Source organism: Schistocerca cancellata, chromosome 2, assembly GCF_023864275.1.
Source record: "Schistocerca cancellata isolate TAMUIC-IGC-003103 chromosome 2, iqSchCanc2.1, whole genome shotgun sequence".
NCBI lineage: Eukaryota > Metazoa > Arthropoda > Insecta > Orthoptera > Acrididae > Schistocerca > Schistocerca cancellata.
The window spans coordinates 205,188,076-205,215,169 of record NC_064627.1 but is presented as its reverse complement, the minus strand read 5'-3'; the positions used below and the strand labels follow the sequence as shown (position 1 = coordinate 205,215,169).

The window sequence follows — 27,094 nt, the reverse complement described above, 5'->3', positions numbered from 1 at the left end:
ATACTGAGACAATGGTCAAAGGAAACAGTTTTACACTACAGTCTTAACAAACTAAGTTATTGTCTGACAAGTGAATTTCTTATTGCTTATGGTTGATGGTGAGAATACCCCCCCCCCCCCCCCCTAAAGAAAGCGCTATACATTAAATATAGCTGTCAAAAGCCATAATTTAACAATTTAAACTTGAAAAAATTAATATCAAGACCTAGTTCCACAAGAAATTGTACAAAATATCAGGAAACTCACAGTATTTACCAAGCAACTGAATTCATTTACTATTTCCTTCAAAAACAAAAAAAAGGCACACTGAGAAAAATACAAAGATTCAATTGAGCAAGTTAGCCAACATATAGAACAGTGAAAAAAGCTGAAAAAACTGAATAGGGGAAGAGAAAGCAAGCTTTTGCTGACAGCAACCTCTGTTAGCGATGAGCAGAAAAAACATTTGTTTTCAAAGCCTGTAGAGGTTTACCAATAGCAATGTTTTACAAATAAGTGGAAAATTTCAGGTGAAAACTTTTCTAATTTGTAATAAACTAATGACAGAAAAGAAAACAATAATAATAACTGTTATTTAACAGCAGCTGCCAATGAAGATAACCAACCAATCCAACATCTCTTACACAGGTTGTACTGCTGTTTGTGAACTGCAAGATATAGACAACTTCTATCAGCAACCAGCCAAGGTAATCTTAACTCATTACATGCAGGTAAATCTCACCTTTCACTTCCATAAACATATTTTCTAGTTCTTCAGTCCTGGATTCACTTTCTTGCAAAGAAGACACTTCCTTCAACCACTGTTTAACAGTGGAAATCTCATTGTCTAGCTTAAGTTTTTCAGCTTCTAGATCACTGAAACAAATCTTTTCAAAAATATTATGTATTAATTGAACATCTATTTCCCTCTCAGTACCAACAAATAGAAAGCTGCAGTTTATTCCCACCTCAGTTTCAGGTTTTATTCTCCGAGTCTGTAAGCTGCAGAAATACAACTTCTGGATATAGGATGCATATGCGATCTGAGATTTTTCTGTGAGTGTCATAGCTTTTGGCTTGGGTACCACCTAAAAAAAAAAAAATAATAAAAAAATAAAAATAAAAAGTGTGAACTACTGCACTGAAGGATAAAATTTCAAACCACTTTGAGCACAGAACTAACACTCTGTAATGATAACATTAAAAAAATTGATATTCTGAAAACAACAAGATCTGAAGAACAATACCAGAGAAAGAAAGTTGCTACCCACCATACAGCGGAGATGCTGAGTCATGATAGGCACAGCAAAAAGATTCACAGAAGTATAGCTTTCAGCCATTAAGGCCTTTGTCAGCAGTAGACACACACACACACACACACACACACACACACACACACACACACACACACACACGCAACTTGCACACACTTCTATAGTCACAGAGAACTGAAACCTCCGCTATATGGTGAGTAGGAACTTTCCTTCTCTAGTATTGTTACATTCCATCCTAGACCTGAAGCTAATAAAGAGACTTAATTTTATATGCTTTACCAGCATCCAATACATCCCTGGGAATGACAAAAGCCTTGTGATACTGAAAATATGGTAGTGATGTGTTACAGAAGTCTTGAGCTTTGAAAAGTTCTTTTATAGTTAACTCACAATGACAGCTGCACAGCCTGAGGTTTACGTCAAGCTCCAGAAATACCCTGAACATACCGTATTTACTCGAATCTAAGCCGCACTTTTTTTCCGGTTTTCGTAATCCAAAAAACCGCCTGCGGCTTAGAATCGAGTGCAAAGCAAGCGGAAGTTATGAAAAATGTTGGTACATGCCGCCACAACTAACTTCTGCCGTCGAATATATGCTTTTTAGGCACAAAGATAAATACTGGCGCCAAAACCTCTGCGTCAGTAAATAAATTAAAAAAAAAAAAAAAAGGAGAGAGAGTTGAAGACGAGCTTTTTTTCTCCGCCGCGAGTTTCGACCACTGCATTTTCATACATTATTCAACGAAGTAAATACAAATTCCGTATTGTTCATCTTCGAATGTAGCACAATTTCAGTGTACTACGAAAATCTGACTGGCAAGACTGTTTGGGATGTTTGTCAATATGGCCAACTCTATGTTCTGAATTTTTTCCTATCTGTGAGAAGAGATGGTTGCTAATAGGAACCTGATGAAATTTGAATCACATACAGTATTCTCTTCACCATAAGAATAATACGAATATAAACATTTTGCCATGTATTGTTTCGTGTTTGCTGCTATCTCATTTAAATCCTGTCTGCCTAATAAACTACGAAACTAGAGTGAGACAACAGCAAAACGCGGAAGAATACACGTATCGTGTCATGTTTATATTCGTATTATTCTTATGCCTAATCGTGATACAGTCAGAAATGAAGCACGGCAAGTGACTAGATTTTTAAATCTAAGATGACTCTAATTTCTGTGCAGAATTTGATGTAATAAAGAAGCGGCCGCAAAGATTTTCAAACGGAGAAAAATTTTCGCCCAACTCTCGTTCAGAACATGTTCTATCATACGCAGTCTATTATTTGATTCTTGTTGATCATTATCAAAGAAAGCAGCAGTGTAAGTAACAACAAATAGCACTCTCTTGCCATTGTTTCGCTAATGAGACGATTCCTCTCTTTTTTTTTTTAATTGTACGCGGCGGTAGCACGCACAAAAGCAGGCCATGCCGCGAGCGGCGACAGGCCGTAAACACGCACTATCAGAATGCGACAAACAATGCATGACACAGTGCAGTAATGCATTTTCAGCTTAAGAGTGACGCAAACACCTGTAACAAAGAAAACGGCAATTATCAGATGAAAGCAAAATAAGCAATCGATTCAAACCAGACGAAGCACATGAAAAAGGAAGGGCATCCGTATAAATACGGACGGAGCGCCTGACGCATAGCAATGGCTACGTGGTAAAGCTTAACTGCTAAGCTTACAACTCGAACCAAACTACTGTGGCTGTATCGTCATTCATTCGACCTAAATTGTGTCTCATATTACAATGGACCAACTTTGTTTCGATTTGGAGGTGCGGCCTACAACTTTTCTCTCACCTTGAATTTCAAGTCTCAAATTTCAGGTACGGCTTAGATTCGGGAAATTTTTTTTCCTTTATTTCGAGTCTCATTTTTCAGGTGCGGCTTAGATTCGAGTAAATACGGTACATGCCTTAATATGAGGGCTATTCAGAAAGTAGGGAAAGTTTTGACATTTAAAAAAACACTAAGTACAAGTAATACATTTTATTATATACATCTAAAAGAGCAACTGACCTACTACTTTTCCACACAGTCACCTAACATTCAGGCACTTATTATAGCAGTGGACAAGCTTTGAAAGACCATCACCATAAAATTCTGGCGCCTGAGACTTCAGCCAGTGAGTCATGCCCACCTGGATTACGTGTCGTCATCAAAGCGCTGTGTTGCAAGCCGATTCTTCATCTTGGGAAACAAGTGGAAGTCGCTTGGTGCAACATCAGGACTGTAGGGCGGATGAGGGAAAATTTCCCATTTGAATGAATTAAGGAGTTCTTTAGTGCAGTTTGCCATGAGAGATCAGGCACTGTCGTGCAAAAACAAAATTCTGTACGTCAGCTTTCCTCGGCATTTATTTTGAACTGCTCTTCTAAGGCTGTGCAGATTTGATAGTACCGGGCAGGATTTATGGTTGCTCCACGTTCAAGAAAATCAATAAGAAGCACACCTTGCCTATCCCAAAACATTGTCGCCATGAACTTCCTTGCTGACAAGGTTTGAAAACATTTTCTTTGTTTTTGAGGCGACCTTGTGTGCCCCCACTCCACGGACTGTAATTTTGTCTCACAATTGACGTGTTTCACCTAAGTCTCATCTGAAGTGATTCATTACTGGATCGAATCGTAACCACGATCCAGTAATGAATCACCATGTTTGTGGTAGGCTTCCAGAAATGTCAACGTTGCCCCCATTCGCTGTTCTTTATGGCACTCTGTAAGCATTTTGGGCACACATTGTACACAAAATTTGTGGTAGCCTAGCTTTTGAGTGATAATTTCAAACAACAAAGTCCATGAAACTTGTGGAAAAGAAAGCAAAAGCTCCGTTATTATGAAGCAACAGTTTTCATGAATTGTTTCATCAACTTTAGCGACAAGATCGTCAGTCACAATGCTCGGGTGTACACTCTTCTCTTCATCATGAACGTTGGTTCAGCCATTTTTAAACCAAATGCACCATTTCCAGACAGAACATTCACTCATTACTTTGTTTCCATACACATCGCACAGTTCACAATAAATTTCTATGGGTTTTAGGTTTTTTGCCAACAAAAACTGTATCACAGACCACAACTCACAACTGGTGAGATTTTCGATTGCAGCACACATTTCAAATTTGAATATCGAAAAAACCAGACGTGCAGAGACATTCCCGCTGTCACAGATGGATACCGACTGAGCTGCCGAGCACGTACATACCAAAATATACACGATCGGCGAGTGCCTAGCGATGTCACACAGAAACATTCCCTACTTTCTGAATAGCCCTCGTACAAGAAAATACAAGGGTGTATTTCAAAACTGTAAACAGTAGCATGCATCCCTCATACTGCACTATTGATTGTATTTTTATACAGCCTCCACGAAAATTTATTGTTCTATTGCTTTCAATAAGATAAGCACAATTTTGTACACGCTTTATCAGATTTTTTACTTCTATATAAAAATATATGTCACATGGTTAAAGAAGTGGAGCACAGTTCCAAGAAATCACTTTAATTGTACAGATTGGCGATTTCTCGTCATCCTGAAAGATTTCGTCGTATAATTCAGGCTGTGCTTTTCTACCCCAAGAGTAAATACTTAACAGAAACCATTCTTGACCCACATAAGACTTCAAACATTGTTTGAGAAAATCAGTATACAGTTCTGTCATTAGCTTCCCAGATTTGGAAGACATTCCAACATTTTTATAATTTTGCTCATATTCTTTTACTTTTTTTTTTAACTCAGGGACCAAAGTTACTGGTTGTCTCTTGTAAACAAACACTTGACATAGGATGTTTCCAGACAGAGTGAGTGTGTATAGAGCAGTATATGTATGTATTACTTTATTCATGTTATCTCTCTTGACAAAAATAGTTTTGCTTCCTTTGACAGCCGGAGTCCTGTTGTACACCGACTGATACTGACATCTTGGAAAGAAAAAACAACCGAAATTGAACTATTTTGTCACACAATCATAAAAATGGAAAGCAAAATGAATTTTAGAATACCTTGCAATAAATACCAGCCTGGTCAATGTTAATAACAAAAGCTTTGTTGAAATTCAGTATCAATTTTAACGTCTGGGTTCGAAAAGCATCCGAACCAGCCAAGGTTTCTTGATTGTCACTGCTTCTTTTCTTGAAACAAACCTTGTCACTTTTCTCTGATGAATTTCGCGCTTATTTTTGAATCTATGAACGCATCTGTCACAAGTGTAAATTCAAAATCTGTGAACTGTTGTGCTGCTGCTAAAGCCCACTGTTGTAAATTCCTTGTCACCACTTGCTGATTATTCTCTCAGGATTCAACAAAACGGTCACTCATCCAAGACTAATTGCTGTGTACTTATCAAACTGATTGCCTCCTATTTTATTTCTTCTTCCCACTTTTATGCTATTTGTAGTTTCCACGTGGGGTGAGGCAATGCTACATTAACAATATGAATTTTGTAATCCAAAGGAAGACGGTGTACTTCTCTTGCTTTCTTTTCTTCTGGTTCACATTCACCAGAGAGCTGTGGTCTTCGTAGTTTTCGAAAGGTTCACTTTCACAGTTTTCATGTCTGTAGCATGTTAATCATCAGTTGTAAGTATTTTTTCAGCCAACAAGTCCATATTATGTCTGTAAATTTCTTCACCCATTAACATTGCTTTAACAGAAATTGTCGTTGAAGATTCTGATGCAGTCAAATTATTTGCAGCAAGTAAGCTTTCATTTTAAATATCCGCATCTTTTAAAATCACCATAGACACTTCACTGTATAATGAATCTGCAGCTTCTGATACTTTCACGATGTTTTCACTGGCAGACATTTTTAATTCACAATATTGTAAAAATTCCAATAATATTTAGCAGTACAGAACACTCCAATCTCTGCAAGAATCAGGAATGAACCAGCACTGTAGCAGGTAAGGCTCATTGCCCAACAAGTTCTGTGAGGGCCTTAACACTTCCATGACAGTCTGACTGTATATACAGTAGAGTAATATCCATACTCTGCTTTTCCACGAAGAAACTGGTTCCTTGAATTTACAAGGCATATTTATAATCTTTCCACACCTTATAATATCATCCAATTTTGTAGTAACATTATAATGACAGAAATTAATGATTTAATTTACCTCCATTAAAATGCATTTTAAAATTATTTAGCATTTTATAAAGAAACTATTGACAAGTGTAATTCACATTTTAAGTAGCCTGTGACAGCCATTTAATAAATAAAATAAAGTTATTTATAATTTATTAATAACAATTTAGGTCAATAAATTTAATTAAAGTTGTTATAATTTTTAAACAATTAAGAAAACAAAATAAAAATTGAGCGTGCAGGTAGGATCAAACCTGGATTGTCCATATGACATTCCAGCACACTTCTCACTGAGCAACTTAGTAACTTCACCTGTACACCTGAATGGTACTTCTGACCATATATTAGGTGACTATGAGCTACAATTAAAACTCTAGAGCCTTTTTTTTTTAATTTTCTGGATAGTGCCTTTAAGACTTCTGTGAGTGGACACCCTTGAGGTATACTACCAACATTCGAAGTCTCATTCTGAACTGAATTTCTGAAACCGGAAGGTCCCCTTCTAAATGCTCTATTACAGTAACATCTAAAAGTATTTGACATCCACATAATGCAAATTCGAAGCAACCTATTGTAGGAGCTCCTTCAAGTAATCAGATAACTATGACAGCAAGTCAAATGAAAACAAAAAATGGATACAAAACATTGAAAACACATAGTTACCACAATGGTTGTGAAAACTCTCAACTCAATACTTTTCTGACAAATTCAGGTACTTTGTAAGTATTTAGCACAAGGGAAATTATACAGTACAATGACATTTATGTACCATGTCAATACATGAATAATATTAAAATTAAGTGTTCATCTGATGCTTCCTCACGTTTCACACACAATTTATTCTACTGAAAGACCCATATCATGTACATTTACTTTAAAACTAAAGACAGAGTGAAGGTACAAAGCTGATCCCTGAATTAAGTTGCACTACTGGTCGACAAACTTCTATGAATCAACAACATTATTATTTACTGATGAGGTAAAATGAGTTTATATGCTCATTGCTACTAAATCAGCAGTAACCTACTGAAACAGAAAGAAATGTTAAAGTTAGTAGTTAAATTATGTTTCATATCCTAAAAACTAGCATTATTTTCAGAATGAATCTTTCAATCTGCACTGGAGCATGCAATATTTCGAAACTCCCTAGTACCCGCAAATCAACACTGGGTGCTGGATTAGAACCATGTCTTTCTTGGGAAATGTTGTACTTTACTGAGCTATACAGCACAAGACAACACGTGCTCACGGCTTCACTTCTTGTACGTGGCTCAAACACCAACCACAGAATGAAGTTCTCTTGTAAAAATAGTAAACAGCCAATCAGCTGCAAATTGAGGTTTATTAAAACGCGTTTAACAGGGTTTTAACGTTTACAAAAACGTCTTCTTCAGAGGGAAGTACAGACAACTGGATTACATGTTGTGGCAGAGGCACGTTAAAATATAGCCATAAGGCATCAATAAAATATAAAATTTCACCTCCATAATAAATTAAAACATGCACAACAGGTGACACTATCGACACGCATACTATCATATACCTGTTTAATAATGCACACAAGTAAATAAATTTCACAGCTGAAGCGCGCGCGCGCACGCACCCACACACACACACACACACACACACACACACACACACACACACACACACACACACACACACAAAATTAATTTTCTATACTTGTGGGTAGAAAATCACAACAGGCACAATTTCAAGGTATACAAAATAAAGATAACACGAGTAGCAGAATATCTGCCAGATCATGATATCCAGACGTACACAAGAAAGCTGCATACAAAACTGTGGTACACCGGGCAAACAAAATTCCATTGAAGGAAGAGGACAAGGAGAAATAATTACACATCATTAAGAAAACTACACTGCTAAAGACTTCCCCAACTAAATGACAGACAAAATGTAGAAACAAATACCAAAAAGAAGGAAGCAATTCCTGGCTCCTTAGAAGGAATCAGTAACACAATTCAAATGTACAGCCAGCAGGAACTTTCAAATTAGGTGCACTGAAAACATCACCTGTTACACGCACAACCAATTCATAAAATCGGCAATAGCAATACCAATACACATAAACATTGGACACATATTTGAAAACATAGATCTTAAGATACTTCCAAAAATCACATGGACTTAATTGACAAGCTGGAAATTTTTGTATCTCCACTAGAAGCAAGGGAGAGGGGGAGGGGAGGGGAGTTCTCAATGCCAAACTAGATAGTGAATCAGTAAATATCTTTCAAAAGTTTCTCCTGTATATGATTACTGTAGTCATTACCATAAACACGTTCATTTTCTCATAGACTGTACCCAACATCTACAACAAAACAGAATACAAAAATAATCGATAATTCACCCGTCAACAATAGTAAAATAAATTTTATAATTACCCACATAAAATGTAACACCTCTTAGTGTATACAAGCTCTTTGAGAAACAATACTGTCATATCTCTGTAACTTGTTTGGATTACAGAAGCAGTGTCGGTTGGTTGTTTGGGGAAGGAGACGAGACAGCGTGGTCATCGGTCTCATCGGATTAGGGAAGGAAGTCGGCCGTGCCCTTTCAGAGGGACCATCCAGGCATTTGCCTGGAGTGATTTAGGGAAATCACGGAAAACCTAAATCAGGATGGCTGGACGCGGGATTGAACCGTCGTCCTCCTGAATGCGAGTACAGTGTCTAACCACTCAGAAGCGGTGTTGCTGGAAACAAATGCACTTGACAGTGAGAATAAATTCTTGAAACATGTTGTGTTAAGCATGGAAAAAAAATGCACAGTTGGTGTAGTTTTTCATTATTTAAATCATGAATGACACAGTAGTAGGCTTCCCAAATGCACGATAATTCTCTGAAACAGCCTTGCAAAATAAATAAATACAGTATATACATGGGGGAATTTTGTTTCTGTGTATAAAATGTAAATCAACAAGAACTCTTCAAATTTAACTACTTAAATGGGAAAAATATTTAAAAGCATGAAATGTGAAAGGTAAAATATCTTTCACTAGTTTATCAATTACTGCGGGGTAGTTGTACGTTTTTGGTGTGTCTTAAGACACAGCATTTCCCCAAGAAGCAGTCATGACATGAAACTGCTCTGAAGACATACAAAGAAAAGAGCTGAGATGCAAAAACAGATAACATCATCATGACAAAGTAAACCCTGGAGACTTGTGAGCCTTACGAAAATAGGTGCACATTATCATAATCCCTTGTTTACAGTTCAAGACATGCTGAAGAGAAAATTATGACAGCCTCAGGTGTCAAATGGTCAGTGTAGCTGCTTTTGGTATGGAAAGACTCAGGTTCAAATCCTGGTACCTCCTCCACTGTTTTCTGGGGTACGGAGGTCTGGTACAGGAATCACTCACCCGTTGTGAGGCTAAATGTGGAGCTGCTTGCATGAAGAAGGGGCGACATTATCAGGATTCATTTACTGCCAATAACGGGTGGAGGGACTGGTAACATGCTGATCACATGTCCCACGATCATACTGCCTAGTCGGCCAGTTGGAAGAGGCCTAAGGCCTAATCTATGAGTGGTGGTTACACTTACATTACAAATACGTATTATTGTCAACATGCCATATCAATTAAATGAAATATCGACATCTTTTTTGCCAGTGACTTCTCAATCCATAGCTGCTAGTAATACTGCACTGTACTGCAAGGATAATGAAGCCAAAAAGTGACAAAACTTAGTAACCTAAAAGTACAGCATTAAAAACTCCAAATGGCATGTGCTGAATATAAAAGGCCACAAATTTCAGGCCACTGAAGTCAAGTTAAATTAATATGACAGAAAGTACATTGCATTTTGTTATAGAAACAGAAACCCACAAATGCAGTCCGTTGTTGGGTGTTGATACTACAAATACTTGATATGATTGAAAATCATGGAGAATTTTTACAAAGGCTATGTAAAATGCTGACAAGACTTTTCACAATGACAGATGCCTTAATTGATATTACTTCATATACATGTGACAGTAGGTCATCATAGGTACAGGAAAACTTCTTTGTCTAAACAGTGAGAAACATATACACAAGATATGCCAAAGTCCTAACCCAAAGATGATCCACATTATTTTGGATAAGTGTGCATAAGCTTATAGTTTGGCTTTTCCGCAGCAGTACACAAGCCAGCAAACTGACACTCAGAATTTTTTACTTTTGGGACTGTATTAAGCAGTGTGAAGTAAGATAATAGGGGAACTAATGAAAATACACTATAAAATGACCATGCAGTCTGCCAGTATATGGTAATAGTTTACTTAGGGAAAGATATATAAATTATCCACACATGTAATCTCACTAATAGAAACACCAGGCTGCATTAATTGCGTAAGGAAACTTGTGAAATAGCTGTTCTATTGAAAATTGATGGCGTAACTGAAATGTTGAATAAAATTTCTTAGGAATCTGACGGAGAATTTGAAGGTTTTCTCAGTGAGACAGGTCATGTGACACAGAAGCTGAATAATGCCATTGAGGAGACAAACACAATATCAATTACTGTTGCGAGGTTGCAAAATATACCGTGGACAAGATTTGCTTTAGACTGTTCTTTTGTTTTGTTTATTACTTTCATATGAAGCTTTTCTAGCAATAAAAAGAATGTGAACTGAGAACTGTCTCTGCCTTTAATTTGGGGTCTGCTATGGTGAACTGAGTCAGTGACACTGTAGTTTTTTTGCAAAATAACCTATAATGTTTGCAACAATATGTAAAATAAGGGAAAGGCAATCATTTACCTAGAGTGGACTGATACACATAACATACAAATGCACACTGCGGTGGCCACAGCAAGACTGCTGCAATGACCTTTCTCAACCATTTGTCTGCTAGTTTATGTGCCTGTGGAAGGACTCGAACCTCAGGCAGGAGGGGCCGTGCAATCTATGACATGGCACCTCAAACCGTGTTGCTTGTGGATTAACAATAAGGATCCATCCAAAGCAAATTCTCTTCACAATTTAATGACAATTAGCAGTAGCAGAACGATTAAATGTGAAATAACAGCCAAGCCATAAAATTATTACAAAATGATTAAAGAAACATGATCACTAGTGACAAGTTTCCATGTGCATCACAGAGTTGGGTATGCAACAATATTATTATCTACATATAATTTTTGAAATGTTATAATAAATTTGATTGTACAGTTCTACAATGTTAGTCTAGTTTAGTTACTTGCATGACTAATGAATCATAACTATGGTCTCTACGGACCATGTCAGTTAGTTTATAATGATAATATACCTCCACACTGAAAATATGTGATATTATTACATGTTGAGCACTTACATTAAGGTTAAGATCCATTTACTTTATTATTTTATTTTTTGTTATGTATTGTAGTTTATACTTACTTATGTTTAATCTCTCTCTCTCTCTCTCTCTCTCTCTCAGCTATGTACGCATCTCACATATGTTGAACAAAATGTAGTCATCACCCCCACCATGCACTGGTGCTGCTGCTCGCAGTGTGTTTTAAGTTGCCTGAGACTGCAATCGTGTGTGTGTGTGTGTGTGTGTGTGTGTGTGTGTGTGTGTGTGTGTGTGTGTGTGTGTGTATCTATTGTTGATGAGGTCAATGGCCAAAAGCTTCAATTGTGAAAGTCTTTTTGTTGTGCCTATCTGCGACTCTGCATCTCCGCTACATGGTGAGTAGCAACTTCCCTTCTCATAATATCGTTGAATTTCAAGGAGTGTTTTTCAGTCAACAATGTGAGAAGTTCTGTCCACATTTGCAAATACTATGGATGTTGGTTAAGTTTTCTTCATTCTACCTTCTAATGTAAGCCGTGCAGCCACTATGGCTTCATATGTTCCTAGATTTATCTGGAAGCCAAAGTGATTTTCTCAGAGATCAGCTTTAGCAGGTTTTCCATTCTTCCGTAAATAATTTTTGACAGTATTTTGCAACCATGACTTAATAAACTGATGTTTGGTAGTAATCACACCTGACACTACCTGCCTTCATTGGAGTGGGGGTTATTACATTCTTGTCGAAATCTAGGACCACTTTGCCTGCATCATATATTGCGCACTGGAATAATTTTGTTACAGTTGGCTCTCCCAAGGATCTCAGTAATACTGAGGGAATGTTGTCTACTCCTTGGAACTTGTATTGACTCAGGTCTTTCTATGCACTGTCAAATTCTCCTCATAGTATTGTATCTCCAAACTCATTTTCATCTACTTTGTCCTGTGTTCCTACAATGTTGTCTTCAAATTAATTTCCTTTGAACAGCCGTTTCCATCTTTCAGCCTTCTCTTTGTAGCTTAGTATGAACTTGCCATCTGAGTTCTTGTTACTCATGCATGCCCTTCTCTTTTATCTGTCTGTCTCTTTAATTTTCCTATACATTGAGTCTATCTGTCCCATAGTAATGCATGCTTCTACAGCTTTGCATTTTTTCCTCTAGCCATTCCAGTGTGGCCATTTTGGATTTTCTGCATCTCATAATCGATAAATTAACATCTGAGTGCACACCTGCCCCTGGAAATGTTTTACCAATTAAAATATGGTTTCGAAATCATTGTCTTACCATTTATGTTCTTCAGGTCTCTTCCACATATACAACTTCCTTAAAGTGATTCTTAAACCAGTAGTAGGCATGATTAAATTATGCACTGGCTGCAATTCTAACAGGTGGGTCCCCTTACATTTCTTTTCCCCTGTCAACATTCTCTATCTTATGCAGAGCATATAAACATTTACTACTAGAGTGGGTGTTGGCTTTGTGTTTGTCTAGGCTAAAATAATGAGTTCGCTATGCAGTTAATAGCAGCTTACTCACATTCCTATTTCCTTATTCTTCATTACACCTAATATGGCATCACCCCTATTTGATTGTGCGCTGATGAGCCTGTACTGACCTGATCCAAAGTCCTATTCATCCTGCTACCACACTTCACCAGTTCCCACTATACAAAACTTAACCTATTGATTCTAGTTTTAGGATGGCTGTTCAATAAAGAATGATCATAATTTTTATCGTCATAATTTCTTTGCCTGGAGCGATTTAGGGAAATCACAGCAAACCTAAATCAGGATGGCCAGAAGCGGGACTGAACCGTTGTCCTCCCGAACGCGAATGTGGAAACCACTGCGCCACCTCCCTCGGTCTGCTATCATCAATAAGTCGTACAGCAGTGCTGAATGTCCTTGGAAAATAGTGGCTATAGTTTCTTCTTGTTTTCAGGCATTCAGAGTGCTAACAGAAAGCCATGTTGTTTAATGTTACAAGGCCAGATCAGTCGATAAAACTGACTGTTGCCCTTGGAACTACTGAAAAGATTGCTGCTATTCTTCAGGAACCACATGTTTGTCAATTGTTACAAAGAATAATTATTTATTCCCTTTATTTTGAAACTAATTTTGAACAGCTACGTGTTATCACTTTCATTTTTATGATCTATTTCGAGTATCTGGTGGCTTCACCCTAAGGCACACATCATTACAACCAAACTGCTGCACACCTGTAAAGATGGAACTGCATAATCATGGAAATAGTGTATACACCTTAATTTGCCACATCAACCATAATGCCAATTCAACCAGAATGGAAAGTCCAGGATGGAACAACAATATGGAAAGGACAGGTTTCTACTCACCACGCAGTGGGGTGATTGAGCAGCAGAGAGGCAGAATGAAAAAGAATACCATAAATACTTCAGGTCTCTGACAAACTCATTATTCAGAACAACAAAAAACATACGTTCATCCACAAAACTGCGCGCGCACGCAGACATGGTCAATGACATTTAAGATGTAAACAAAGTGCATAAGAACACTTACAGATACACTACTTTTTAGTAGCAGTGATAATTTACTTTGTATGAAAAAGGATCAAAGAATTTTGCCGTAAGAATGGGATGAAATGGAGCAAAATGTTAAACATTGCTTTTGGTGAGGCTGCTGTGAGTAAAACAAGGATTTACAATTGGTAAGAGCGTTTTGAAGAAGGCCATAAAAACATTTAAGATGACAAGTGCCCTGGATGCCGAAACACAACGACAATCAATGGAATTGTGAAAAAGTGAAAGAAATGATTATGAATGATTGATGAATCACAATCAGAGAGGTTGTTGATGGTGTTAGCATATTAGATTGCTTATGTTATGACTTTTCTTCTCTTCTGTTTTTTCTTTTTTTAGATGTTTTGAGTATAAAACAAGTGACAGCAAAATTTGTTCTAAAATTTCTGAATTCTGAACAAAAACAGTGGTGAATGTTCCTCACTGAAACGTTTCTTAACACATGATGAAAGTTGGCTTTATGGATATGATACTGAAATTAAGATTCCACACCGAAAAAAGCTCAACAAGTGCGGTCAAAAGTGAAGGTTACAGTCACTAAGTTCTTTGCTTTTGACAGCACAGTGCTTCATGAGTTCTTGTCATATGATTGGATGATCAGTGAGACATATCACTTATAAGTTCAACAATGTTTGTGTGAAGTAGTCCAAAAACAAAAGATTTGTGGTGAAGCTAACCACGATGTGATGTGATTATTGTTTTAAGGTGCTTCTTGCATGAAACAGAGACAAAGGTGCTAAACATTACAACAGTTTTTAAAATCAAGCTGTAGTAACAAACAAGTATTTAAAATACTAGACTACATCAGAAGATCTACACAAAACCACAACAAAATGCAGATGTATAAAAGCACAGAATAATTAGATAAAATAAAGGATAAAATAATGGTAACAACAAATTTAAAATGGGGCCAGATTATTGTGGCTGTGTAACTAATTAGAAATAATGGATGACTCAGCTGGTTTGCAATATTTGGGAACCTTAAAACATGAACCACACTTACATCATTATCAGTTAAAACAGAGGGCAGGTCCTATGGGAGATCCAGATCTGCCCTCGTGTCACTCAATTAATATACAGTGGAACCTGGTTATAACAACATTCGAAGGACCTTGGAAATTATGTTGTTATAAACGAGTTTCATTGTTACCGAGATTCGTATTTTCAGTCTACTGAGCTGGCAAGTGGAAAAGAACAAATTTAGCCTTGTTTTATTTTACATACGTGTTCACTCTTAAGCTTACACGAATACAGTACATATAGCAGTATGAGGACCTGATTATAAATGAGTTTCATTGTTACCGAGATTCGTATTTTCAGTCTACTGTGCTGGCAAATGGAAAAGAACAAATTTAGCCTTGTTTTATTTTACATACATATTCACTTTTAAGCTTACACGAATACAATACATATAAAAGTATGTTGAGAACTCATCAAACATCTTTACTTAGCATTGAAGTAATAAATCACTTTACTCTGCTGCATATTTGCCCAATACACATTTTCAAAATTACACTCTATGTTCATTATTTCATTTGCAATTTTACTGCTCCCTCTCTTATCTTCTGAGAACATGTTCACAATTCTGATGGCTTCTGAAGTGTCACTCACAGTAAGATAGGCACTTTATTGCTTTACTCTCTCTCTCTCTTCTTCTTCTTCTTCTTCTTCTTCTTCTTCTTCTTCTACATCTCCCTCACTCACTTCATGGGCACTGTGGCCTGATTCTTCACTTCATTTGCAATTTTATCTTTAGTTTGCACTTCGGTTGAAATACGGTCATCATCTATGGTTGCACAGATTGCATAGTTGCACTAATTGAAAATATCACAGTTGATTTCTAGCAGCGATGTAGATAGCAGCAGATCATTAGTGTCCTTGAACATGTCTTCAGTTTCGGGGGCATTTATTCCTTCAGTTATGATTCCTGCATGACGGAAATAGTTCTTGATGGTATGGGCTGTGAAACAGCTCCAAGTATTGGTAATGAATCTGATAATATCTATCAGTGTAATAATCCTACTTTTTCTCAATGCATTGTATCATTTTCAGTAATTTGAGCCTACAATAGCGGCATCTCAGACTCTTAATTGCTCCTTGGTCCATAGGCTGGAATAAGCTTGTCTTATTTGCAGGATGTGCTGGACAATTATCAACAAGAACCAGTATCTTTCTTTTCTGATTTCTAAGCTCCCAATCCCAACACCCTATTTCTGGTTCAAAGAGTTCGAATGTCATCTAGGGCTTTTTATTAGCATTATAGTGCACTGACAAACTTTTTACATGCTTGAAACACCTAACATTTTTTGATTTACCTATGGTGAGAAATTTGTTGTTCTCAGTTCCATCTGTGTTAGCACAAACCAGAACTGGAGTTATTTGTTCTTTAGATAAGTTTCCACCAACACATTCTTCAAGCCTTGAATTTCAGAGTTTTGTCACTGTCAATTTAAAGAAAATGCCAGTCTCGCCTGAATTAAAGAAGTCACAGTATGCATATACTTGGACTGTTTCAGTATTCACAATGTTGGCTTCACTGCTCACTTTGCCAAAAGTAGTGCTGTTATGTTGCTTGAATCTGTCAATCCAGCCACTGCTACACACAAATTCCTCAATTTTTAATGGTTTGGCAAATTCTTCTGCTTTCACCACAAGGAGAAGTCCAATGGGTACATTGATGCTTCTCTGTTGCTCAGACCACTTAAGCGGCACTTCATCCATGTCCTCAACTTTATGTAAAAGCTTAATTTTAGATCAATTTTGTTCAAACATATTAACAATTTTATCCTTGTTCTTCCAAATCATTTGAACTGTGCAATTTATGAGGCCAAATTGATGACACTCATCAACCTTTTTAGCTCCATTCTCGATTTGATGAACCACTTTCACTTTTCCTTTCACCGTTAAAACTTTTCTTTTACTGGCCATGCTGTTCTAAAATGTGTACACATCGTAACAAATTGTTATGGAAACTGACATCACTTGTACTGTTGACAAGCTCTGTTATTGTCAGCAATACGAATGCACTAGGGTAACAATGATGTGAGGAGTCTACATTACACCTATTGTTGTTGGAAGGGCAGAGAGAATATGACAGATTGCCATAGTACAACAACAGATTTCCTCCTACAGTTCTTGGAAAATTTTGATGGTAACTGAGACTGAAAATGATGTTATGTAAGAGGTACGCGCTTATATATTTGCCATATGGACGAGAAGTATGTACCTTATGAGGAATATGCTCATACCACTGAAATCATGACGACACGGCCAAGTTGTTGTAATTGATGTTGTTAAAAGGAAGTTCAATTAAAAAAAAAGTGCCCTGTTGACAGCTGTGTACCACTTCTAAGACACACTGGCAGCTTCCACAACTTGAGAGAGAGCCATGAGTCAATGGGCAATGTCCCACTCTGAGTCTTGAAAGTGCTACTTCTTCAGCTTGCTGCAATGGGAAGAAGGTATGCCGTGATCGCACTGAGTGTTTCATTGACCGCAGCTGACCTTTCTTCCAGCCACTGATACTCAAAACACATGGTCCTACAGATCACATATATAGTGACAACCAGCAGGGTGAATGAAAAATGAGCAGGTGAAAGGGAGCACACCACCTTGGCAGCCACATCAGTGAGTTCGTTTCCCCAGAACCCTACTTGCCCTGGACCCGAACAAAAAATTATTTCCTTTTCCTGTCTTTGCAAAAGAAAGAGAGCATCCTGCACTTCTTCCACCATCTGATCTGCTAGGTACATCGGACCAATAGCAAGAAGCACACTTTGGTAATCAGCCAGATGAGGAATTTCTTCCCATGATGCTGTCTCATCTGCTCATCCTCAGGATAGCAAACAATTATGCATAATAAAACAAAAACTGCCCTGTGAGCTCTCTTAAGGACAATATCAGGGAACATGACAGGGCAGCCAATAAAATTCCCTTGCTTAGACAACTGTATAAACACTAATAAAATTCAGGTAGCGATTTAAAATACTGTTAAATTTAGTTTTAAAAATATAATTTCGGGTGCAATTCTTCCCACCCTCATTCAATTAAATAAGTAACTGGGTCAGCTGTAGAATGCAGGGTTATCTCCTACTTCACCTCTGGCTTTTATTCTTAGTGCTTTCAATCTGCAGTAATGCCCTATCTAGAAGAAGAAGAAGAAGAAGAAGAAGAAGAAGAGGGTGTATAGCTTGCTGATTTGGAACTTAGTGCCTGGAAACAGTGGTCGTGTGTGCGAGTTGTTCTTGGATGAGTTTTTTACTTCTGAAGCAGGACTCTGTCCAAAAGCTGATACATTCTCAATATTATTTTCAATTGTGCCTGTCTGTGACTCAGTGCCACCTCTATATGGTGAGTAGCAGTCTAACCTTTCCATATTGTTGATTGTTGTGGATAGTACACACAAAACACACATATATGCATATGTAGCTGCAACTTAAGTGTCAGTACAAATCAAAATGGCAGGGATTCTAATCTACATCTACATGGATACTCTGCAAATCACACTTAAGTGCCTGGCAGAGGGTTCATCAAACCACCTTCGCATAATTCTTTATTATTCCATTCTCTAACAGTGCGCAGCAAAAATGAACACCTGTATCTTCCTGTGTGAGCTCTAATTTCCATTATTTTATTATGATGATCATTTCTACCTATGTAGGTCAGTGTCAACAAAATATTTTTGCATTCAGAGGAGAAAGTTGGTGACTCAAATTTCGTGAGAAAGATTCCAATGCAACGAAAAAAAGGCTTTGTTTTAACGGTGTCCAACTCAGGTCCTATATCATGTCTGTGACACTCTCTCCCCAATTTCCCGATAATACAAAACTTGCTGCTCTTCATTAAACTTTCTCAATGTACTCCATCAATCCTATCTGGTAAGGATTCCAGACTGTACATTAGCACTCCAAAAGAGGATGACAAGCATAGTGAAGGCAGTCTCTTTAATAGATTTCTTACATTTTGTGTGTTCTGCCAATAAAATGCAGTCTTCTTTTTGCCTTTCCCACAAAATTTTCTGTGTGTTTTTTTCCACTTTCAGTTGTTCGTAATTGTAATTCCTAGGTATTTAGCTGAATTTACAGCATTTAGATTAGACAGATTTACAGTGTAATTGAAGTTTAACGGATTCTTTTTAGCACTCATGTGGATGAACTCACAGTTTTCATTATTTAGGGTCAATTACCAATTTTTGCATCAGTCATATCTTTTCTAAATTGTTTTGATATTTGTTTTGATCTTCTGATGAGTTTACTAGAGGATAAATAACAGCATCATCTGCAAACAACCTAAGGCGGCTACTCGGATTGTCTGCTGTATCTTCATCAAATACAGTTGTTTGGAATTAATTTCAAAATAAAGAGAAGAAATATTCACTCCATGCAACAAAAGTGTATCAGCTATCATGTTCATATCTTTACCAGAACATAAAACGCAAGAATAAATGTTTATCTAGTCTGTCCACAGATCTCTCTCCAACACGACACACATACAGTAGGGCCATCTTTATCTTAGTGGCACACACAACCACCCCATCTTAGCAAGGTTCAAGGTGATGCAAAATGTCATATGCAAGGAAGAGGAAACAGATTATTACGAAAAACAGAGATGCAGAGCTGATTACATACTACACGAAGTACTGTGTTGTCTTAAAAAGTGGTTAACAATCAAAAACACACTGCAAAATGAATGAAATCAGTAACTGAGATAAAATTGTTTCCATATGGGTAATAGTTAAAAAAGAGAAACCAGGAAATCAGTTATCAATGTGAGGATAATGTTATTAAAGAAAACAACAAAATAATAAATGACAGCACGTATGTAACTGACATATTATGTTATTTGAAAATATTATGTAATTGGGTAGAACAAAAAAATGTACTCACCGAGCGGCGGCAGGAAAAGCACACATAAAAAGGAATAGAATTCTGCAAGCTTTCTGAGCCAGTGGCTCCTCCTCTTGGGAGAAGGGCTGAATGGGAAGAAAGAGGGGTGAAGGATAAGGACAAGTGAGATTTAGGAATTGGCGAGAACTTAGAAATGTTGCCTAGAAACCCAGGTCAGGGGAGATACAGGGTGGGATGAGAAGGGAAGGCTGGTTTTTGGGATCTGCACCAGATGAGATCTGAAAAGCTGAGATGACATCATCCTCACCAAGAGTCAGCTATACACTTCTGTTCACATTAAACCTACTACCAAACAACAGTGCTTATATTTTCAAACAATGGAAAATTCAGGACGGAATGTAACTATACTATTAAAAGAATAAATGCTCCTCACCATATAGTGAAAATGCTGAGTTGCACATAGGCACAACAGAAAGACTGCCACACAATAAGCTTTCAGCCAACAAGGCCTATGTCAAAAATACACACACACACAGCAGCTAGGTACACTCAGGAGGTTAGACAGAGGGCTGGGGGAGGGAGAGGGTCGGAAGAGGAGAGAAGTCAAAAGACAAGATGCGTTGGTTGAATAGAGGGCTGTGTAGTGCAGAAACGGGAACAAAGAAGGTGCTATATGGGTGAGGGCAATGACTGATGAAGATTGAGGCCAGCAGGGTTATGGAAACTTTGGATATATTGCAGGGAGAGTTCCCACCTGCACAATTCAGAAAAGCTGGTGTTGGTGGGAAGAATCCATATGGCACAGTCTGTGAAACAGTAGTTGAAATGAAGAATGTCGTGTTGGGCAGTGTGCTCGCAAAGGGTAGTCCAGTTGCTTCTTAGCCACAGATTGTTGGTGGCCGTGCCCACATACAATGAAGCACAGTGAGGCAGTTTAAATGGTAGATCACATGACTGGTTTCACAGATAGTCCTGCCTTTGCTGGGATAGGTGAAGTTTGTGACTGGACTGGAGTAGGTGGTGGTGATGGTGGGAGGATCTATGGGCCAGGTCTTGCATCAAGGTCTTTTACAGAGATATGAGCCATGAGACAAGGAATTTGGAGAAGGAGCTGTATAGGGATGGGCACGGGTATGGTGTACGTTTGGTGGATGGCAGAATACCTGTGTGTGTGTGTGTGTGTGTGTGTGTGTGTGTGTGTGTGTGTGGAGGGGGGGGGGGGGAGTATAGTGGGCAGGACACTTCCCATTTCAGGGCACGATGAGAGGTAGTCAAAACCCTGGCGGAGAAAGTAATTCAGTTGCTCTACTCCTGGGTGGTACTAGGTTACGAGGAAAATGCTCCTCTGTGGCCAGATGGTGGGACTTCGAGAGATGGTGGGTGACTGGAAAGATACGGAACCAGAAATTTGTTTTTGTACAATGTTGGGTAAGCAGCCGCCGTCACCGTCTGCAACTGCCATTCACCATTGCTGACCTCACATCCACTCACCAACGCTGTCGCCGCAACCATCATTCGATGCTGCCAGCGCCTGTGCTATTCACTGGTGCCAATTCTACACCTCCTTGGCGATGCAGCATATAATTCTACGCCGGGTGAGTGTGAAATAAAAACTTTATTATTCTAGTAAGAGGTGTTACAAAATACTGTAGGGTGAACTTCTACTGTGTAATTGGTATAATTGAAATTAATATTAGATCCTCACAGGAGTGAAAGTCTATAAAAAACATGGACAGTACACAACCAGTTGGGGTGAAGTCTGAACCAGCCATGGCTATGAGAATTGCTAAAGAAGGGCCTGACTGCTCTGAGTTGGTGAATTTGATCAAAACTTCAGAAGATAAAATAGACAATAATTTCAAGAAAACCCTAGACTTGATACACTCAATAGGTACTAAAATAGATATCCAGACTGAAACTATAAAAGCTCAGACTAAAGTTTTATGTGCAACTCTAAGTAAAGAGGTAGACTCTGTAAGTTCTCAGTTACATGCTCTGAATGAAATTTGAAAAAGCCAAACAATAAACATGGATTCGTTGTACGTCAAAGTAGACACTCAGAACAAAGAATCTAGTAATCTGTGCGAAGGCACTATTGCTTTGGAAACTAAATTTGACACTAAATATAATAATAATGAACATGACCTTATTGAAAAATTAGAATCTTGTGAAAATGTACGTAATGTTAAATGTAATTCTGTAAGACAGAAAATGAATATCTTGAAAGAGAGTGCAGATCAACCTAAGGAATTAATAGCCATTATTCAATCGAAAATTACAGGTGTTGGTATATGACTGTCAGTTCACGAGTAAATAATGTAGAACAAAGTTTCAAACAAAAAAATAATCGACTTTGACATTATAAATGTAAGTAGTCTGTCGGAACCTTTTGAGCTAATTATAGAACGAGAATGTTGCGACTATTGCTTTTTCCAAACCTAATGATGCTAGCAAGGTTATGGACGAAGAATTCAAACTTGTCTATGACAAAGTATAAAATAGAATAACTTTGACTGCTGTTCAGTTACGTAGCAAAGTGGTGATTGTTTTGTTGTGGGGAGACTTTCGTACAAAATTTAATGAAAAGTACTGGTTTGCATTTTCTCAAGTGAAGTTAATGTTAGATCCATGGGATCTGGGCAGAGTCACACCTGTACCCCAGGGATGTTAACATTCTGTGTTAACTGGCGGGGTGACAACCATCGGATCCTGAGTTTTTTTCGGTGTTACTTCCACATTAGTTTTCCTACACCGAATCCCTTCAATTCTTCAACTATCCTACAATATAAGTAATTAAAAAACCGGATATGACTACAAGATTGAGACATATTTAAGAGAATCACGGATAAACAGTGGTCTCTAAACATGGGATGAAACAAATAGAAAATAGTACTAGTATAAAGGTAATATTGTGGTACTATTCCAACAAAGTAATATCTAGATGTCATAAACTGAACAGAGTACTTTATGTGTGTATGAAAAATAGTATTAGCCTAACTGAATAATTAAACAGCTATGTTATCGTAGTGTATAATTTTCTATTTTTGTATAATAATTTTATACCTTTTGTGAGAAGTAAGATAAATGGGAGGGTTTGCATCACTTTTGGAAAGGGTGGGTAGTGTAGGTACAAACATGGCTGACACTACAGACACACCACACCTTTCAGACAACCCTCGCAGACAACTGGAACATTCTTCACCATTTGCCATTCCATAGGAGTTGCTAAGATCTTTCTTCGGGGACTTCAAAGGTGAAGGTGAGAATGTCCATTCTGTAGGAGACATTTAACATCATACCTCCTCTGGCTTCTCAATCAAGTACCGGAAAGATAGGGATTCTGGAGAAGAGGGGTGGGAAGTGTTTTCCAAGTCTTTGGGGCTGTCTTCTTTTTCTCCTTTGATCTTAGCAACCATCTCTATTTTTTCCTTTCTTACTTCCCATCTGAGTACCGGTCTATCTTTCCCTCTTTCCATATGCATAAACTTCTATTGCTTAAGTCCTTCTCATTCTTTGTGGTTCCCTATAACCCTCAATTTATTTCAAATAAGTAGGCCGAAGAATCTGGCTGCACGAACACACATCAACACACACACAAAGACACAAACAAGAAAAGTACAGTTTGAGAGCTTGTAAGAACCATCAAATGTTTTAGGGGGAAAGTACGTGCACATGGGAAAGCATGAGCACATTGTATTATAGGTGATGGTTCTGCATTGACTGATTCTAAAAATATATATGTATATAAATAAGAATGACTTGACAACTTGTTGAATAGTGGGGCTCTCTGATAACCTAAGTAAAGATGATATAACCTTTGATAACCTAAGTATATACAATAAGAAACGAATGGTATAGAGAGGTTGAAAAGTAAAGGAGGACTCTAGGATACAAAACGATGTATTAATAAGCAATATTGGAAATTAAAGTAGATTTTTAATTTTACCGGATAATATTTATTGATAGTACACGTGAAGATGTATACTAGGGTGATGAACCATGGGGCCTACTCACTAAGGATAAAGGGGGGGAGGGGGGGGACACCCACCCAGCTTTTAGTGAATGGAAAAAAGGGCAGATAGGCAGACCAAAGAGAGGCTGACCTATACTGTGCGGGCAGGGGCACCAAGAAGGGGATTGATCTATACTATAGAATACAGGAAGAAGAAAGGGGCGTACCTACCAGAATGACAGGAGAAAGGTTACCCTTAGGGTCAACCCATAGGTAAGAGATAAGTACTGTTCTTAAGGGAAAAAGGGAAGTATACTGATAGAAATCACATAGGAATTATCATGGTAAGTTTGAATTCTTAATACCTCTAGCATTATTAAGATTTATGGATCTTGGAAAGAACAGGCTCATAAATTTTCTCCAGAGTTCCTCCAGACCACAGAAAGTTGTATAGGATAGTACTAGTCCGTATGAACAAAGGAAGGAGTAGCTTGAAGGATTAAAGGTGAAGGATTAAATGTTTAAGGGTCCATGACACGTGGAATTTACAAGTGGAATTGAAAGAGGGACCTTATCCTGTGAAGTTAAAGATATATATAATAGAGGGAAACATTCCACCTGGGAAAAATATATCTAAAAACAAAGATTCTGTAACTTACCAAACGAAAGCGTTGGTACGTTGATAGAGACAATAACATACACAAATTTCGAGCTTTCGCAACCCACGGTTGCTTCATCAGGAAAGAGGGAAGGAGAGGGAAAGACGAAAGGATGTGGGTTTTAAGGGAGAGGGTAAGGAGTCATTCCAATCCTGGAAGTGGAAAGACTTAACTTACCTTGGGGGGGGGGGGGGGCGCACACACACATATCCATACGCACATATACAGACACAAGCAGACATTTCGACGCAAATTCCAGAGACCCTCCGCTTTCCATCGCCTTGAACATCCGATATTCTACTTACGAGTGTGAAAAATGGGAGAATGTCTGCTTGTGTCTGTATATGTTGTTGTGGTCTTCAGTCCTGAGACTGGTTTGATGCAGCTCTCCATGCTACCCTATCCTGTGCAAGTTTCTTCATCTCCCAGTACCTACTGCAACCTACATCCTTCTGAATCTGCTTAGTGTACGCATCTCTTGGTCTCCCTCTACGATTTTTACCCTCCACGCTGCCCTCCAATGCTAAATTTGTGATCCCTTGATGCCTCAGAACATGTCCTACCAACCAGTCCCTTCTTCTTGTCAAGTTGTGCCACAAACTTCTCTTCTCCCCAATTCTATTCAATACCTCCACATTAGTTATGTGATCTACCCATCTAATCTTCAGCATTCTTCTGTAGCACCACATTTCAAAAGCTTCTATTCTCTTCCTGTCCAAACTATTTATCGTCCATGTTTCACTTCCATATATGGCTACACTCCATACAAACACTTTCAGAAACGACTTCCTGACACTTAAATCTATACTCGATGTTAACAAATTTCTCTTCTTCAGAAATGCTTTCCTTGCCATTACCAGTCCACATTTTATATCCTCTCTACTTTGACCATCATCAGTTATTTTTCTCCCCAAATAGCAAAACTCCTTTACTACTTTAAGTGTCTCATTTCCTAATCTAATTCCCTCAGCGTCACCTGACTCAATTCGACTACATTCCATTATCCTCGTTTTGCTTTTGTTGATGTTCATCTTGTATCCTCCTTTCAAGACAATGTCCATTCCGTTCAACTGCTCTTCCAAGTCCTTTGCTGTCTCTGACAGAATTACAACATCATCGGCGAACCTCAAAGTTTTTATTTCTTCTCCATGGATTTTAATACCTACTCCAAATTTTTCTTTTGTTTCCTTTACTGCTTGCTCAATATACAGATTGAATAACATTGGGGAGAGGCTACAACCCTGTCCCACTCCCTTCCCAACCACTGCTTCCCTTTCATGCCCCTCGACTCTTATAATTGCAATCTGGTTTCTGTACAAATTGTAAATAGCCTTTCGCTCCCTGTATTTTACCCCTGCCACCTTTAGAATTTGGAAGAGAGTATTCCAGTCAACATTGTCAAAAGCTTTCTCTAAGTCTACAAATGCTAGAAACGTAGGTTTGCCCTTCCTTAATCTTTCTTCTAAGATAAGTCGTAAGGTCAGTATTGCCTCAAGTGTTCCAATATTTCTACGGAATCCAAACTGATCTTCCCCGAGGTCGGCTTCTACCAGTTTTTCCATTCGTCTGTACAGAATTTGCGTTAGTATTTTGCAACTGTGACTTATTAAACTGATAGTTCGGTAATTTTCACATCTGTCAACACCTGCTTTCTTTCGGTTTGGAATTATTAAATTCTTCTTGAAGTCTGAGGGTACTTCGCCTGTCTCATACACATCTTCCTCACCAGACGGTAGAGTCTGTATATGTGCAGATGGATATGTGTGTGTGTGTGCGCGCGCGCGAGAGTGTATACCTGTCCCCCCCCCCCCCCCCAAGGTGAGTCTTTCCACTCCCAGGATTGGAATGACTCCTTACCCTCTCCCTTAAAACCCACATCCTTTCGTCTTTCCCTCCCCTTCCCTCTTTCCTGATGAAGCAACCGTGGGTTGCGAAAGCTCGAAATGTGTGTGTGTGTGTGTGTGTGTGTGTGTGTGTGTGTGTTTGTTATTGTCTCTATCAATGTACCAACGCTTTCGTTTGGAGTAACTGAATATCTCAAAGAAGTGGATTGTTATTCAGTATGATGTCAATGTACATATTGAGTACGTATAAAATATTGAATGTTCGAGCTAAGGGAAGGGATATGTAGTGCCATGAGAATTTCGACGCAAATTTTAGAGACTCTCGGCTTTCCACCGTCTTGAACATCCGATATTTTACATACGAGCGTGAAAAATGGGAGAATATCTACCTCGCGCCGGTTTTTTGTGTACGGCACGGGCAAGTGGTTGCCTGTCTCGTCACAGAAGTTACATGACCAGCATAGGAGCAAGCACGCCTTACTCCGTGATGGTGCTACATCAGTCATTATTAGGAACAGTTGAATTGAGTAAAAGAAAAGAAAAGACACTTACTTTTACTTCATTACTTACTGACTCTCTAGAGTTGCGGATGGTGGA

At 38.2% G+C, this 27,094-nt stretch overlaps 1 protein-coding gene across 2 annotated transcripts in view; it reads right to left on the bottom strand.

Annotated features, from left to right (window-relative positions):
- LOC126161536 (uncharacterized) overlaps positions 1 to 27,094 on the bottom strand; it is a 139,722-nt gene that overhangs the window by 35,725 nt on the left and 76,903 nt on the right. For both annotated transcript variants that reach the window (XM_049917460.1, XM_049917462.1), the window contains exons 4-5: positions 948 to 1,067; positions 722 to 866 (exon numbers count right to left, since the gene is read on the bottom strand). In XM_049917460.1, coding sequence (XP_049773417.1) covers positions 722 to 866; positions 948 to 1,067 — 265 coding nt within the window. The remainder of the gene's footprint in view (positions 1 to 721; positions 867 to 947; positions 1,068 to 27,094) is intronic.